Source organism: Symsagittifera roscoffensis, unplaced genomic scaffold (genome assembly GCF_963678635.1).
Source record: "Symsagittifera roscoffensis unplaced genomic scaffold, txSymRosc1.1 SCAFFOLD_115, whole genome shotgun sequence".
Lineage (NCBI taxonomy): Eukaryota > Metazoa > Xenacoelomorpha > Acoela > Convolutidae > Symsagittifera > Symsagittifera roscoffensis.
Genome location: NW_026971050.1, coordinates 134,254 through 152,525, shown reverse-complemented (window position 1 = coordinate 152,525; position 18,272 = coordinate 134,254). Strand labels below are relative to the sequence as shown.

Here is an 18,272-nt window from a genome sequence, read left to right as displayed (position 1 = left end):
TGACTTATTTCAGAAAAATTTTCAATTTTCGAATTTCAAAGTAAAAACTACTTCGCCTTTACCCACTTTGAACTTCAATTCAAGGCAAATATATTGACAGAGTTTTTTTTTATAAAACTAACTCAATTTACGAAAACTGGATCAATAGTCCAAAATTTAATCTTCCGCTGTGAAATAAAAAAAGTAAATTCCACTTAAGAAAATAGTAGTCGTTCAGTTTTTTTTATAACTCAAATTGAAGTCAAGGAAAAAAATACAGATAGCCAGCAGCATTGAATAATATCATGAGCTATGATCAAAACCACTAAATAAACAAAAATCGTACCATTAATCAACTCAAAAAAAACAGCAACAAAAAGACGAAACAGCCAACGCAAATTTGGCAAGTGAGCAAACAGACCAAACATTACTGACTTTTAAAAAAAACTTCATATTTCGAGTTTAGAAAAAAAAATCATTTTTAAGCTCTTCGAAATTCAATCTTTCATTATAATTGAAACTTTTTTCGAAAAAAAAACTGATTAAAATTGAGAAAACGCGATAAACAGGTACGCAATAGCCCCCCCCCTCGAGAAAATCGCAGATCCGCCCCTGTCGAAAACAATACCAAATTTGAGCGTAAATACGGTTAAAAAAACTAAATTAGTGCCTTCAGTTCGTTCATTGACAATTTAAAAATGGTCCCTAGTAGAAAACTAACCAGTTCAATTTGGTTGAGATACTCGCTGAACTCCTGTTGTGTGAATATAGTAGACTCTGGAGTGATCTCCAACTGAGACAGAGCCTTGGCCAGACAGGGAACGTATCTCTCTTCAGGTCTGGTCAAAATCTCCTCGCACAACTGCTTGCCCAGTTGTTCGTGGGCTGCTGCTTGCTGAAACAATTGACCACCAAAAATTATTATTTTTTTAATTTTCAACAAAATAATTAGAGAAACACGCAACAGGTAAGAATAAGTGAAAATTTTCATTTCTTTCAGTAACATTTAATATAACTTCAATTCATTCAATTCAGCGTCCAATTTAAATTTAACAAACCATTTCAATCCTATTGATCACAAATGAACAAAATCAAATTCTCTATATTCAATTTTTTGTACATCACGAGGACTATGGGCCATCTTGGATCGTTTTTTTCACAGATGAGTTCATTCAGAACGAAAAATTATACAGCAAAAAGACAACAGAATATAAACTAAATATCGACATTTTGTCAAGTAAATGTCGTTTGTACCTGGATGTTCTAAAAAAAGCACTGGGGTTTAGTTTATGATGCTTGTACTTGTCTTTGATATCGGCCGAATTAAACTGACAAATATTGATATGTAAAGCAGAATCTTTGTGAAAAAAATATCGAACATTCAACTGCAACTTAAACAGTCAGTTGAAATCCGGATCGAGCCTCAGGTTAGATAGATGTCTTACCGATATAATTTACGCAGAAAATTGTGGACGCGTTAAACACATGACCAGGTCTAGGAAATAATCGAAACAAAAAAATAACTAAAGGAAAGTTGAATTATAGAAGTAAAAGTGACCAAAAAAGACCATTTTTAGTTTCGTGTTTCATTCGCCAAATTACATCGTTGTAAAATTCTAATTTCAAGAAACTTGTGCCTTCGATTTTTTATATGAAATTAACCCAAAAGGTAGCCAGTTAAGCTTGCTCACTCGCTAAAACCTCTCAGCCTGCTCAATCGCTTTTTTGAAGTCTCAGCCTCCTCACTCGCTAAAAAAATTCAATTTTCGAACTTTTGTTTTCCGAAAATTTTCAAAATTTTGAAGTGTTTGATTCCTAAAATGGCGCTAAAAACACCAAAAACTAACTTTCCTTAAGGAAAACAAAATTTTCAAGGCTTAAATTAAGCAATAACATAGAGGCGAAGCTTCGCAAACATTAGCGAGAACACGACAAAAGCAACAGTGCAATAAGAAAAAGTAGAAATAAGCTTCGAACGAGTAAAATTTTGGCTAAAACTCGGATACGATCTACGACAGAGATTATGAGTCTCACGTACTAACCAATCGGCCACGTATGCTTACTTAAGCACAAACACTAGCCACAAATAAAGCTGAGAACAGATGCTTTGAAGTTTGCAATGCTAAAGATCGTGATTATAGCAACAGCGCCGCCGAAGGACCATTTTTAATGAACACTTATTTGCGAGTTAGGTTAGAAAAAAAAGGTTCGTACTAATACGCTATGCGTAAAACTCGAAAATTTCAAACCGGTTTTTCTTGACACTAGGGAAATTTTTTTAATGTCGTTCGATTCACGACTTTACGGGCTTTAAAGTCCGATGATTATTTGTGGTACCTGATTTTGCATGCAAATTAAAAAGCTGAAAAAAACTAAGATACCGACTAAAATGTTCCTCCCCATTTTCAATGATCGCAACAAAAAACTGACTATTCCACCATTTCTTTATCATGCCCGCTGCGATTTGTTTGACAAAGATATCTTACTTTGAGAGTCCAATGGGTTAAAAAATCCTTAAAACAAAAATCAAGCTTCCCAAAAATTAGGAGAGTGAAAAAATGTTTATCAGGAGGACTTAAGAACAGAGGACAAACGGAGCTTCACAACACTCGAAATACAACGCAAGCATAGCATTGCCCGCTCGCGAAAAAAAAGAGAGGGACACCACCAATATAAAAAAGTATAAGGAAACATGTTGAAAAAAACTTCATCTGCAAAAACTTCATTGTATGACTTGTAAGAAATAAAATGAATACTTAAACATGGCGCATGCATAGCTAGCCATCGAAAGAAAAAAGACGGGAACCACTAATTTACGCCAGTATAGCTACGATACAACGCAAGCACAACTAGCTATCGAATGGAAAATGAGACAGAAAACACTTGAAAAAGTTCTCGAAAAAGTTGCAATCAATTATTTTATATTTAAACTATTTTATAATTATTTTACATGTCAGCTGCTCTTCTCTTACCCTGAGAATGTCAACTCCTTCCGGGTTCTGAAGAATGAGTCTTTCATTACATGGAGACATGATGGTGACTAGATACTTGGTCAGCAGCTCACAGTCAATCGAGGCGAGGGGAGAGGTGAGAGGCGCCTTGTAGATTGTCCTCACCACAGGCAGAAATGATTTCCTGATGCAGTCTTGGTGTGCTCTGAAACCAACATTGCTATCCAAGAAAAGAAATTAAAGAAAAATGGCAATCAACTAAAACAAGAAAGTAGCCTTAAAAATTGATGGTATTAAGAGATTTACCTATTGATGGAACGAAAACATAGCCAACAGACAGTTGGAAAAGAGACAATGACTTAGTTGAGTTAACATAGCCAACAGACAGTTGGAAAAGAGACACTGACTTAGTTGAGTTGAAAACATCTCAACTTTCGAATTTCAAAGAAAAAAATAGATGCCCTTTACGCTCTTTGAAATTCTAGAACAATTTATGACCAACTTGAGAAAACTGGATCAATAGGTAAAGTTTTTATTCCGCTGGAAAACTTAAAACTAAATTCATCTTTCGAAACTAGAAATTAGTCACATTTTTTGCGCCATTTCCACGTTCTTATTTGGAGAGTGCTATTTGCGTCACTTTCAGCAGATGAATTTCAATTGCACTCAAAAAGTGCATATACACCTAAGTGCATTCAAAAATGCATCAGTATGTATGAATCCACATCTGTAGTTATTATAGCATTTTAAGACTTTTTCCTGAAAAAAAAAACAAAAAACACAAAGACCTATATAAGAATCTTCACTAGGTTCATTACTCTAAAAAATTTCAAAAATCGGCAAGGAAAAATGATCAATTTCAATTCTGGTGCTTACAACTAAAAGTTTCACCTTTGAGTTGCTATAGAAGATTTACTTTCCATTCAGTGGACAGATTTTTTCAGTCAAAAACCTTGTTTCAAATTTGAATTAACAAAAACAGCCAACATATAGCGAGAACACGACAAAAAGCAGCTGTGTAAAGTGCAATAAGAAAAAGTAGAAAATAGTCTCAATTAGTAAAAATTCGGCTAAGTCTCGGATTCGATCTCCGATCGATCGCAACATAGAGATTGAGTCTCACGCACTAACCAATCACTGAGCCACGGACGCTTCATTAATCACAAACACTAGCCAAAAATAATGCAGAGAACAGATGCTATGGAATTTCTAATGCTACAGATCGTGATTATATCATGAGTGACAAAAGTGAACACTTTTAATGAACATTTTATTTGCGAGTTAGGTTTAAAAAAAGTAGTAAGGTTAGTGCAAATATGTGAAAATGAACTCAAGGAAACCAAAAAATGAGCAATTTTTTGAGAGTATTTAATCAAAATCAAACCGCAAGAAAAAGAAGTTTGAGCGTGAACATCTTTTAAAATTTAACTGAAAAAAAAAACGGAACTAAAAACGGCTTCAACCAGTGTCTTTATTTCGTTTATCGACACTTTAAAAACAAAGGGACTGACTTTGATCCGATGGCGAACAGAGGGAAGAACTGTCCTAGACACTGTTTGAGGTATCCCTCTTGTTTGGAGGTGGGGCTGAACCAGAGAATACACAGGCGGCAGAATATCTCGGGCGACGTGATTCGGTCATGCAACATCAGTTTAGACAGCCCCTCCACAGCCGCACATCTCATCTCAGAATTCTACAAAATAACCGGTTTGTATTTATTTTTTGTAATAAAAAGTATTAAGATTACTGCCATTATTGTTGAATATTCACGATTATCACAATATTTTATTTTCAAAAACATATAAAAAAAGTTGTAAAGCTATATTTGATCTCAACCCACCAAGAAAAAACATAGCAAGCAGGCAGTTCGAAAAGAGTCAGCAACGCAAAGAACTAGAAACTGAAATGTTTTTTGAAAAAACTAAAATTGCGAAAAAAAATATATAGCCACTGGAAGATCGCAATCGGGTCATTCTGTAACAAAAAAAAAGAAAGGTTGAATTTCGAAAAAAAAGATGGCCTTAAAAGCTCTTTGGCCTTAAAGCTCTTTTATGACTGACAATTTTCGATAAAATTAACCCCAATTGAGAAAACTATCAATAAGTAAAATTTTTAATTCGCTGGAAAATTTGATAATTTAATTCTTTTTTTGAAACTAGAAGTCGATCACGTTTTTCGTGACCTTTACTGTTCGATAATGGAATTTGCCATCCTTTTCACAAAGGAAACGAACTAAAGTTAAAAAGAAATCAAATTCAAACCGCGAAAAATCAAAATTGAGCGTGAACAAATTTTAAGACTTTTTAAGAGTATTCACTACGTTTATGACTTTTAAAAAACAAAATTTGAATTTCTTGTCATTAAATCTTTGCTTTTTGTTCCAACCATTTTATGAAGTTGGAAGAAACTATAATATTTAATTCAGTTGATGATTATTACAATACAATATGTATATTTACAATCATCAACAAGGATTGTCTAAAAAGCCTACGGCTTATCTAGTAGACTATGGCGTAAGTGCGTTTGTTATGCCTCAGAGAAAACTCATAGAGGGCCAAGTGTTGAAGCATATTAAAAGCGGTCTATATACATCTCGCCAATCTTCATGAAGAGGATCATTTCACCCCTCACTAACTTGGCATGACATTGGTTATGGGATTTTGTGTAAAAGATAATAGGAGTGAAACATGCATCTAAATTAAAGCCCTAAGCCCTACTTGTATACAACTGACTTATCTTTGTTTGCAATTATAATATAGTGGTGAATACGCGCCACACGCACAGAAAACGGTATGATTAGTCTACCGAGCACACACGGAGAGAGGAGAAAATTTGAACTAATATTTTTTTGTATTCAATTTCAGGAATCTTGAAAATTCGCACGAGATTAAATTAAATCCCTTTGAGTCTAGATTCAGATTTTACTAACGTTTCAAACTTTAAAAATTTCCAGAAAAAACGAGTCTGAATTTTATTCAGAATCATAATTCAGTTTTTCGGAATAATTTATTAAAAATAAACGAGCGTCGGAAAAAGAAACGTTTCAAAATGTTTCCGTTTTCTCAGTAAACTTCAAAAAAAACTAGAAATTATTCTCGCTTGCACTTACAACACTGTCTAGATATTTGACGAGTATATTGATGAGTCGCTTTGAGTTCGGCGAACTCTCATCATCCGCCAACATTCTGTCTCCTGCAGATTCTCCGTCCTAAAAATAAACACTGAATAATTTTTGATAAAGAGTTCAATTTTGATACTGAAAATTTGAAAGATACAGAAACCCGGAAAAATAAACCATTCATATTCAAAGTAGTAGTTAACCCACAAAAAGCTTTCATTGGTAAGACATAGTACAAAATCCGTAGAGTGGAGACAACGACTTTCGGAATTATTCGGGGATTCTGATCCAATTGGCAAATTTCCACACAATCTTAGATTCTGACCTGATCCGAGGCGTGATTGGACCCCGTTGAGCTGTTGAGATCAGGCGAAGTGACTATTCTGTTGTGGTTGTGATTTAGGAAAGTTTCATTCAGTGACGTCATCTCCAACACTCCTCCACTTGTTGTGTCTCCGTCGGCTAAATGAAACACTTATGCTGTATGGGCTCACGGACTCAAAAAAACGCTTATACGAAGATGAAACTCTTAGACGAAATAATAGCATGTTCACAGTGATCGAACTCTTCTTTCACTGCAGCGAAATTTCTTCCCAAGGGCCAAACTGATACCACTTAAACTATTTGAGTGAGAAAAACTTTCAATTCTTTACTGATCCTTCTTTATAAGCTCTAAAATACCATTTCTGAATTTCCATTCGCAAGAGTTTAAACCGCCAATAATTTCTACACACGCCATTAAAAGTGAGGCAACTATACTAAGATGACAGCAGTACTATTGCAGACAAAATTTCTCTACTATTAATAAATGTTTTTTTTTTGAAAAAACTTGAGCATGTAAGTAAGCATTTTGATAAGACAGACTGTTTTGATCGTTGGTGGATGCAGTTACGGCAGACAGTCCATGACGAAGGAGGATATCGAAGAGAACCCGAAAAGCCACAAGCTGCACCTTCTCCTTGCGATCCATGAGAACCACCTAAACACAAACAGAAGGAGACATTTATCCAAGAGTGGAACTATGAACCTAATTTCGTAAATGACACTTCGAATGCATCTGAGACGCCTGAAAACAGGCCTAATTTAGTCTTACGGCGCTCTCTCAAGTGATGTTTTTGTAAAAAAAATTCTTCAATTGTAATTCTGTTCGTGTAATGACTTCACTTGGAAACAATTTTTTATTATTATTATTATTATTATTATTATTATTATTATGATTATTATCATGATTACTTTGAAGACACATATCTAAGTGTCTTATACATTTACATATGCCTTCATTTTGGATCTCTTTTTTATTCTCTTACGGGTTTCTATTGTGCTAAGAGAGATGTCTATTGCAAAGATCTTTACGACAAAATAATCGATAGATGGTTCAATTATTTCCAAAAAATTGACTACTCAAAAAAAGCATGATATTTAGAGCGATTGAAGAACTCGGGGTCACCGATATTTTCATCCAGTTGCTTCAACTCTAATCAGCTAACATAATTATACACAGTCGCCAAGATTCGCTTCGCAAACACTTGCGGGAACACGCAGCTCTTATAAATTAGAAATAATTTTCGAATTAGCAAAAATTCGTCTATCGTTGAGATTGAAACCGGCTACTGTGATTTCCAATACTACAGTGAAACTTTCAAATAATTGCTCACTTTTAATGAACACTTTTATTTCCGAGTGAGGTTAGAAAAAAAGAAGGTTCGTAATAACACACTAAGCTGATCGCAAGTGTAACAAGACTGCTCGTATCAGAGCGAAGCCCTGAAAGTTCCGACTGCCTTTTAACGTTTATGGAGCAGTGATAACAAAAACAACATAAAAAAAATAAATGAAATAATTTTTTTTCTTCTAAAATTTGAAAAATCATCCCCCCACACGCCATATAAGTACAAAACAATAGATTTCGCTCCTAGTAACAAATCAATTATGGCAAATAAGCTTCTTTCCACCAATTTGGAACGATTTCTAAGACGGATCAAATCTCCGTTTACGCGTTAATAGCGCGAATTATATCGCGCGTTAATTGTCCCAAATTGGTCAAAATGGCAATCTTTAAATCCTCATAACTTTACGAAAAATTATCACAGGTGAAATATCTTTAGAATTCAAGCTCAGGACAACAATACCTTTTGAATGATAAAAAAAAATCCGTCAAAAATTGCTAGTTAAAAAGTAGAAATTTGTCTGAAGAAAAAAAAAACCCACCCCGAGCACAAATATTCCGTTACTTTCGTATCGAAAGTCGGAACAATTAACACAGAATGTGGGATAATCCCAAAAGGCGATAAAAATCACAGGGTCAAAAATGCACCTGTACAATCAGTGGCAACATCTGGACTGCATATTCTTTATCAAACACAGAGTACACTCCGATGCACTGGACTGTCTTCAGCCGCACAGCATCCACGGGAGTGGCCAGTCTCTGGACCAGAGTGGTCCTCAGTTGCTGCAGAGCCAGGGGCAGACTGTTGAATCGCACCTGCTGAGGGATCCGGTGGGCGATCGAGAGCCACTGGAAGATCGCAATCGGGTCCTTCTGTAACAAAAAACAGAAACATAGCCAACAGACAGTTGAAAAAAAGTCAATGAGCGCAAGTGCACAAAACAAACTGAATTGTTTATGTAAAAATATCAATTTTCGAAAAAAAAGATGGCCTTAAAGCTTTGGCCATAAAGCTCTTTTATGATTGACACTTTTTGCTAAAATTAACCCCATTTAAGAAAACTGGATCAATAAGTAAAACTTTAATTTCGCTGGGAAATCTGAAAATTAAATTCCACTTTCGAAACTTTTGTCGTTCGATAGTGGAGTTTGCCTTCCTTTTAACAGAGGAAATGAAGTGAACTTAAAATGAAAACGCGAAAAAGTAAATTTGAGCCTGAACAAATTTTAGGACTGTTCTTGAAAAAAATCATCGAGATTTATCTAAGAGTCTGAACTACGTTCATTGACTCTTTAAGAAAAAATCAAATGAAAGCAAAGGATTGACGGAACAAAAATGTTGCCTTATGACATAATTCTTAAGTGACGCATGCCAATTATGACGCATTAGCATGTCAATTAAAAAAAAGAAATTTACCAACTAACAAGCCTTAATTTATAGAGCAGTAACAACATGAAACAATTAAATGTTTAAAAAAAATGAATTTTTTTTAATTTGAGATTTTTAGTGAAAATCATCCCTTCACACGTCATATTAAGTACAAAAAGATAAACTTCGCACCTAGTACAAATCAATTATGGCAAATAAACTTCCTTCAACCAATTTGGAACGATTTCTATGACGGATTAAATCTCCGCTTACGCGTTAATAGCGCGAAATATATCGCGCCTTAATTGTCCCAAATTGGCAATTTATAAACCCTCATAACTTCACGAAAAATGATCACAGGTAAAATATCTTTTCAAATTTAAGCTCAGGACAACAATACTTTGAGAATGATATTTTAAAAAATCTCGTCAAAAATGGCTAGTTAAAAGGTCGCAGATTGTCAAAAGAAAAAAAACCACGCCGAGCACAAATATTCCGTTACTTTCGTAACAGAAATTGGAACAATAATAGTGTGTTAAAATCCCTAGCATTGGCTGTACTTAATAGTTGGTTATTGGTCAAAATGAACACATTTTATCGCAACAATATTTGCAACTTAGGTTGGAAAAAAGATAGTTCATACTATAACACAAGCATTGCTTGTGCAATCAGATAACAATTCTAGTCTTATGGTTTTTAAAAAATGAGCATCGTCTGAAATATGACAAAAATAATTCTAAGCTGCCAATACTTACCGCAAAAGCGCAATTTATTCTTTGAAAAGGAGTGTTTTAAGCCACGCAGTAAGTGTTTTCCATGTCTTTCTGTAAATTTATATTTCACTGCTGGTTCGAAAATCGAACAAGAATGCTCGTATCAGGGCGAAGCCCTGAATGGCCCGACTGCCTTTTAAGGTTTATGGAGCAGAAATAATATACAAAAAACTAATGTAATAAAACAAAATGAAACTTTTTTTTGTATATTTTGAAACTTTTTATGAAAATCATCCCCCCACACGCCATACAAAGTACAAAAGAATAGATTCCGCTTCTTGTAACAAATCAATTATGGCAAAAAAGCTTCATTCAACCAATTTGGAACAATTTCTGAGAATGATTAAATCTCCGCTTACTCGTTAATAGCGCGAAATATATAGCGCGTTAATTGTCCCAAATTGGCAATCTTTAAACCCCCATAACTCTACGAAAAATCATCACAGGTGAAATAACAAACATAAGCTCAACAATACTTTTGGAATGGTATGAAAAAAAAAATCCTTCTAAAATGGCTAGTTAAAAAGTCGAAATTTGTCTCAAGAAAAAAAACCCACCACGAGATCACATATTCCGTTACTTTTGTATCGAAAGTCGGAAAAATAAAAAATTTCTGTTCATGCTCAAATTCTTTTGTTCTGATCTAGTTTCAAATAAGAAGCAAACAAAGATTTCGAAACAAAATATTTAGTATACTAAAAAATTCTTTTGCTATTAGCATTTTTGGGCTACTCACACAAAAAGATTTTATCCAATAGATTTCTAGACGTTTCGATCTTAAACTAGTCAATATATCTGAACAAATCGTACCGTTTCCTCTGTGCTCTCTCGATTCTGACCCGATCTCATCCCATCATTTTCGTGAGAATCACTAGCATCGCCTTCTCCGCACTTTTCTCCGACCTCGTCTTCTTTGTTGTTCTCACCTGTTAAAAATAATTTTGATTAAATAAAATGGGTCCCGAGAAAAATGGATAGTTAAGTATCACAATAAATATTACACGATACACGACAATGAAAATTTCACCCCTTTTACATGCGCAATTTCGTCAACTTAGAACAACGAAAGAGCGTTTTTAATAAATTTTGCGCCCTTAGTTCCGTCACTTTATTTTCAAGAAATCCCCAGGAAGAGCCCATTTTCATAACTTAACAGTCGAAGTTTTCATGACAGCAAGAAAACTAAATATGGAATTTACGCGACTTCGCACCCAGGTTATCTCAATCTGCTAAGCTTCATTATTTTTCGCTGGAAATGACACTTCATCTTTTAAATTTCAGCCAAAATTTTTGAGGTGATTGAATTCTTAACGCTCCGGTACGATAAATTAAATTATAAATGTATTCTAAGGCCAAATAAAATCAAACAAGATTGGTTTGTTGTTTTGCGTTCAGCTCAATTTCTGGATCTACCACCAAAAACACCCTCAACACAAGATAAAAATCTTTTGCATTCATAACTGTCATCGGGTCAAGAGCTGGCAAGCACTTTCTATGCTTCTTGCACAGAATTCAATTACTTTTGAGGATGACACCCCCTCGCCTAGGGGGGCCTTGCAGTGGGCAAATCAGGAAATTTAAAAAAATTTCCCCATGAATGCAAAAGATTTTTTCTTGTGTTGGGGATGTTTTTGGTTGTAGATCCAGAAATTGAGCTGAACGCAAAACAACAAACCAATCTTGTTTGATTTTATTTGGCTTAAACACATTTATAATTTAATTTTTCAATTCGATTACCTTCCTTCTGTTTCTTATTCTTGTCCTTGAGGCCTCTTGTGACCTTGACGTTCTTCAACTCATCTATGCTCTTCTGTATCTCATCCTTCTGCCTCTCCAGCTGAGTGAGAGTCTCCTTCTCCTCCTGTGCCCTCATGAAATCCCTCTCTGCCACAAAAGAATCCATCACATCTCGACACTTTATAATCTCCACGCGCAGTTTGTTCAACTGAAAAAGAAGATTGAGAATACTACTTGAAGCGCAAAAAGTTTCGGTTCTTGTCAGATCTCATCATGGCTCTTTCTGGTCTCTAGAAGATTGCTATGCTTTTATAGGAACGCTCTCCAAATGACGAGGCAAGTTTAAGAGGCAAGGGAATTTAGGGATGTGACAGTTCTTTTTAATTATAGCCCTCACGCCTAGTAAAACACAGATGCAAAGCTGCACTTCACAAACACAAGCAAGAAAACGGCAGCTACAGGTGCTATTACATTGCCAATGCTAAACAGCACCTGATACGTACCACCAAATAAAATTAAAAGTAATTCAATGATACGGATTTAAACCTCGCACCTGTAGATTACACGTATAGCGTCCTCGCATCTGCCGCAAGGTCACTTGTGAAAAAAACTGTGGCCCAGCTGAGGCTATCTATTAGACAAATTTTCCGAAAAAATTCAAAGGCGAAAGGTAAAGCGTAATTTTGCAAATATATAACAAAACTTTCAAAAATGGACACTAAGTCCACAGCAGATTCCCTGTCAAATTTATTGAGAAAAAACCTTTGCAGAGGAGATCTTTAAAACAACTCAATTCGATTGATATCCTATTTGAGAATAGGCACACTACTTTTGGGAAAATTGACTGAAGTCAAAAAATGTCAAAAGGTCAAAGACCATTGCAAATTTCGTACCAAAACTGAGAAAACTTGCAGGCACAAGGGATACCCTTAAAATTTCATCTTTCGATTGAAGTCCATCTCAGATTTGGCACCGAATTTTCAAGAAAATAAAAAAGCCAAAAATGAACAAGGTTTCGAAAAATTGACTTTCGCTAAGTCTAACATTGATTCCTACAAAAAGGGCGTAGCCGCTATGCAGAAAAAGACTAGCGACAATCTTTCGATTGTACCTGTAACCCTCGGCTTACAAGGAGAACCGGTAAACAAGAAGTAGACCTTTTCTAAGTCAAACTTGTTTTTGTAAAAAAAAAAAATCTTTCGATTAAACCCTTAATCTTAGATTTCGCACGGTGGTTCAACAAAAGTCAAAAACTTCTAAACTTTCCGAAAAAAGTCAAAATTCCACAATTAAGACATTTCTTAAGTCAATATCTTTTTCTACACAAAAAGGGCGTATCAGCTTATGCAGAGAAAATTCCATGAACATGTTTTTTAAATGAAGTTTTGGCAGAGTAATTTTTGATGAAATGAAAAATCCAAAAATGGGTTAAAAGTCCCAATCCCCTCCCCACTCGGAGTTTTTAAGGCCGTCGAGTACGGGGTAAAGAGGCTACCGTAATATGCGGCACACAGTTAGTAGTCGGTTTTTTCACCACTTTTGTGAAAATAATGGTTCCACCAAAAGTAGCAACAGTAGTTGCGAATTAGGCTGGAACAAAATGGAGGGTAGTATATTGCGCACGTGTAAAAAATAAAACATAGCCAACAGACTAAGAAAAGAGTCAATAAATGCAATGAAATAGAAAAACTGGCTGTTTTTTGAAAAAAAATTTCAAATTTTGAATTTAAAAGAAAAAACATGGCCTTAAAGCTCTTCGAAGTTCAAGAACAAATTATGATTGACACTGTTTTGATAAGATTCGAGAACTCAATTCGAGAAACACTGAGCGTTAGGTAAAGTTTTTATTCCGCTGGGACATATGAAAAGAAAAACCTCTTTTAAATTAGAAGTCCATCACGATTTTTGTAAAATTTACACTTTTGATGTTCGATATTGGAGCTTCCCTCCGTTTTAACTAAAGAAATGAAATGAAATGCATCATTTCTTAATAGTTATTAACGGATGGAACACATTATTTTTTTCTAAGCAAATATTGAACGCAAGCTCCTTTTTCATTTAAACCATTTTTCATTAATTTGGTGAATAGTCACGAACGAAGACAGCCGCATTGAGGCTCATTCAATGAATCGGTTAAAGCTTACAATAAAAACTTTTACAAATAATCTTAGATTCAAACATTGCTTTAAATGTACCTGAAACTGTTGCTCTCTTAGCATACTGGTTTCCAAATCTACTATCTGCCCACTCGCGTCCAAAGACGATACTGATGATTCATTCGCACTTCCCGCTACTGACTGGTTTCCCATTTCAGTCGCCGACTTATTCATCGCACGGCCTTTCTGCACTTCGAAGTCGTCGCTGCTCGTGCCTCCGAGAGGAAATCGCAACTCGTCGATGGCGTCCAAAGAAGCGTGAATGAATTTCTGTTTCCCGAGTAGCTTATAGAGCAATTTCAACTCTTGTGTCACAAGTCGCGAGTACTCGTTGTTTGAAGCGTTTCTCAGGTTACATTCCAACACTTGCACGAGATTTTTCCTAAAACAAACCCAAGCAACTTCAATCCAGAATATGATATTAAAAAAAAACATTTTTCCATTTTAAATGAAATCCACAACGGATACCCAAAATGACTCTACAAACTGATGCAACTTGATTTTGTGCAATTAAGCAGACTTTTAATCAGTAGACTTATATAATTCAGATTGGAAGATATCCCAGGTAATAAATAAATAATAAATTCTTTTATTTATTTCCTGGGATATCTTCCAATCTGGATAATTTCCACTTGGGATATGTTTCAGATTGAAAGATATCCCAGGAAAAATGAAAACAAAATTCTGACCTTCCCACTTCGTCCATGGACAGATCCAGGAGGTCTGCGATGTCCAGGAACTGCTGCAGCACGAACGTCCGACTGATCAATTCGTCTTCCACGTCCGTCTCGCCAAGTTTCTTCGAGTGGCTGAAAAAGAAGATCATATTAAATAGACATCAGTACAAAAACAAGTCAATGAAGCATTTGAGCAAGTTAAAACAAAAACAAAACACAGGCGTCCAAAGAGTAATTGAGCTGCACATTCGTCAATATCGTTTAAGTAGGTATCAAAGCTGACACAAAAGAGTTTGATCCTGAAAGATTTTCAATTAAATCATCGTCTTAATAAATATTCTCTACTAGAATCAAATGTAAGTCTCATAGAAAAACCGCGATTGATTAAAATTCTAGGATGAAATATATATATTTGATTCAAATATTTCTTAAACGTTGTTTATCAATGTTGCCGGAAGAAGAGAACTGTACCCTTTTATATTCAAAAATAGTAACTAAAAACTTCAGAAAACAAAGGAAACAGATGCTTGGAAGTGTAAGATAACTCAAGGGAACCAAAAACATTGATTAAAATTTTCTGAAATTTGTATTTAAGAAAACATAAATCAAGTTAAAGCTCTTGAAATTTTAAGGTTTAACTTGATTCATATTTTTCCAAATACAAAAAAGTAATTTTTCAATCATTTTTTTCGATTCCCGAAGTAAATTTGAGCCTGAACAAATTTTAAGACTTTTCCTGAAAAAAAATCATCACGACATATTTAAAGAGTGATACTACGTCAGAAGTCAAAAATTAAATTGATCTTTTTATTCAACGAAACAACTTCAATGAACTGAGATTGCCAAACAAGCATTATCAAATTGGTCTCTTTTTCCTTTCCCCCACCCCACCTGCAATTTTTAACTAAAAAAGCTACTGTTGACATTGTCCTATCGTTTTGAAAATTGACATGCGGACTAATTAGGCTGTGCCAAACATATTTGGTCTCCCTAATTAACCTTGTAAAACCACTCGTTACACCATAAAATTGATAGTTGTGTGAGGGGTTGGGTTGGGTTTGGGGGGGGGGGGGGGGGGGTAGCAAAAAGAGCTTTAAATTGAAACCATTTTTTTATATTTCTTTGATTGATTTTTGACGTAGTATCAGACTCTTTAAATATGTCGCGAGGATGCTTGTTTCTCGCAATCGTAATTCATTAAAATGGCCGTTTTAAATTCGTTTCACTGCGTATTATAGATGCTTACTGAGCTAAGAAGTGAGCGAACTCTGAGACATTGGGCGTGTTCTTATCCAGCAGTTCTGTCTGGTGTTGGTCCTTGAGGAACTCCAGCAGTTTGCTCCACTGGAACGCATTCTCAGGAGAACACCACTCCTCGCTCAACAGTTTCCTGCAAAAAGTAACACATTTATATCATTGAGTACATTCATTAGAAATAGTAGGTTAATGACTTACGTCCTGGCGGTTTGAAATTTGAACAAAAACACAATGTATTGATAAATAACCTTAAATTTTGCTGTTTTTACAATATAATTGAAACACTTAAAAAATCTTTGGTTCAAAATCATGTAAAAGAACCTTCTTAAATAAGTTCAAGAAAAGTCCATTGAAAATGATACTTATATTTTAGTGAAAACCCAGATACAGGACAAAATGATTCCATATTGGCACTTAAAATCAACCATTATTCACGAAAGACGTAGAAGAAAACTGCAAAAAAATTACCGCTCGTCTAAAACATCAAAACTGTCCAGAGCCATTTGTGGATTGGGGAGGGAGATACAGATGGTGTGGACCAGTTTGGAGCAGAGAAGAGGATTCAAGACAGGGTCGATGACCTTGAGGAAGTCAGAGATGCCCCCTCCCACCTGGGACAGCCAGCTGTTCAGAAGACTCTTCACCGCAGCTTCCATTGCAGCTGTTAAACAAATCACACAACTTTAGTAGCAAAAAATCTCTATGCCAGTTTGCACCAATATTTGAATTTCGCGTTGTCATATTACAAAGAAAACTTTTATAGCACCATCGTGCATTTAGCCATATTAACACTTGAAACGACTATGACAATAGAAAATTAGAAAGCAAGGAAAAGTGTAAAGAGCCAAAAACGGACGGAGCCAATTTGCAAATAGAATATTATTAGATGAAATTTAGTCCTTGTAATCAATTGATTTTTTTTTCGAGAGTTTTCGGTCTAAAGGAGTTCAAGTTCCTTCTATAATTAGTCAAAGCCGGTGTCAGGAACGATACATTCCTTATTAATAATCAGAAAGACCAAATTTTCTTTCTGCAATATAATATCAGTATATGCAGCTACTTCTGACTGATATAAAATGCACGAACTATTTATCATTTAGCAGTATGCGATAACTATACACCAAGTATTTCCCTTTAGATGCACAACACAGTTTTCAATTCACCCTCAAAACCAGTTAACCTAGAAAATGAGCAGAAAAGGATCGCTCTGATCAAAAACAGACACGCACCAGAAAGTAGTTATAATTGGTTTAGTCTTTTTCGTGGAATGAATATATAATGTGTTCTATGCATCAGTTTAGAAAAATCTCGCCGCAAAAAACTAGACAAATAGAAAATTTCCATGGCAAAGAATAAGTAGGCAGCACTCGAGATATAAAACCTGTCAATTCATCAACATTCTTCAAAACTCAGCCACTATTATGACTTTTGGGTTCTGCTTAGAATCGTGAACAAACAAAACTATTTGAAAACCAAGAACAACGAACCATACTTCACACAGAGGCGAAGCGGAGCTTCGCGCCACTTGCGATTAACACAAACATAAGTAAAAAAACTGAAAAACCAGCTCTGCCAAAAATGAAATTTTCGCATGTCTCGATAAAAGTTCATTCTAGACTAACATACCAGAAATTTGAAAACGACTGCTCGTATAAGGGCAAAGCCTTGAATGTGCCGACTGCCTTTTAAGGCTTATGGAGCAGCAATAACCTAAAAAAAATTAAATGTAATAAAATAAAATGATTTTTTTTTTGAATTTTACATGAAAATCATCCCCCACACGCCATACAAAGAACAAAAGGATAAATTTCGCTCCTTGTAACAAATCAATTATGGCAAATAAGCTTCTTTCAACCAATTTGGAACGATTTTAAGACGGATTAAATCTCGCTGACGCGTTAATAGCGCGAATTATATCGTGCGTTAATTGTCCCAAATTGGCCAAAATGGCAATCTTTAAACCCTCATAACTTTACGAAAAATGATCACAGGTGAAACATCTTTTCAATTTTAAGCTGAGGACAACAATACCTTTTGAATGATATAAAAAAAATTCCGTCAAAAATAGCTAGTTAAAAAGTCGAAATTTGTCTGAAGAAAAAAAAACCCACCCCGAGCACAAATATTCCGTTACTTTCGTATCGAAAGTCGGAACAATTAGAAAGCAAGGAAAAGTGTAAAGAGCCAAAAACGGAGGGAGCTAATTTGCAAATAAAATATTATTAGATGAAATTTAGTCCTTGTAATCAATTGATTTTTTTGGCATGAAAGCATCCTTGAACCAATTTGGAACGATTTCTAAGACGGATTAAATCTCGCTGACGCGTTAATAGCGCGAATTATATCGTGCGTTAATTGTCCCAAATTGGCCAAAATGGCAATCTTTAAACCCTCATAACTTTACGAAAAATGATCACAGGTGAAATATCTTTTCAATTTTAAGCTGAGGACAACAATACCTTTTGAATGATATAAAAAAGTTCCGTCAAAAATGGCTAGTTAAAAAGTCGAAATTTGTCTGAACAAAAAAAACCCACCCCGAGCACAAATATTCCGTTACTTTCGTATCGAAAATCGCAACAATTAGAA

The 18,272-nt window shown here is 35.1% G+C and overlaps 1 protein-coding gene across 1 annotated transcript in view; it reads right to left on the bottom strand.

Moving 5' to 3' along the window:
• Positions 1-700: 700 nt before the first annotated feature.
• The window catches only part of LOC134856136 (condensin complex subunit 3-like), a gene marked incomplete at its 3' end in the record, with an annotated part of 107,069 nt that continues 89,497 nt past the window's right edge, over positions 701-18,272 (bottom strand). Inside the window, exons 7-19 of the mRNA XM_063872499.1 lie at positions 16,152-16,344; positions 15,673-15,816; positions 14,439-14,558; positions 13,789-14,131; positions 11,594-11,801; positions 10,667-10,782; positions 8,363-8,587; positions 6,913-7,027; positions 6,374-6,510; positions 6,040-6,138; positions 4,442-4,623; positions 2,952-3,135; positions 701-874 (exon numbers count right to left, since the gene is read on the bottom strand). Coding sequence (XP_063728569.1) covers positions 701-874; positions 2,952-3,135; positions 4,442-4,623; positions 6,040-6,138; positions 6,374-6,510; positions 6,913-7,027; positions 8,363-8,587; positions 10,667-10,782; positions 11,594-11,801; positions 13,789-14,131; positions 14,439-14,558; positions 15,673-15,816; positions 16,152-16,344 — 2,240 coding nt within the window. The remainder of the gene's footprint in view (positions 875-2,951; positions 3,136-4,441; positions 4,624-6,039; positions 6,139-6,373; positions 6,511-6,912; positions 7,028-8,362; positions 8,588-10,666; positions 10,783-11,593; positions 11,802-13,788; positions 14,132-14,438; positions 14,559-15,672; positions 15,817-16,151; positions 16,345-18,272) is intronic.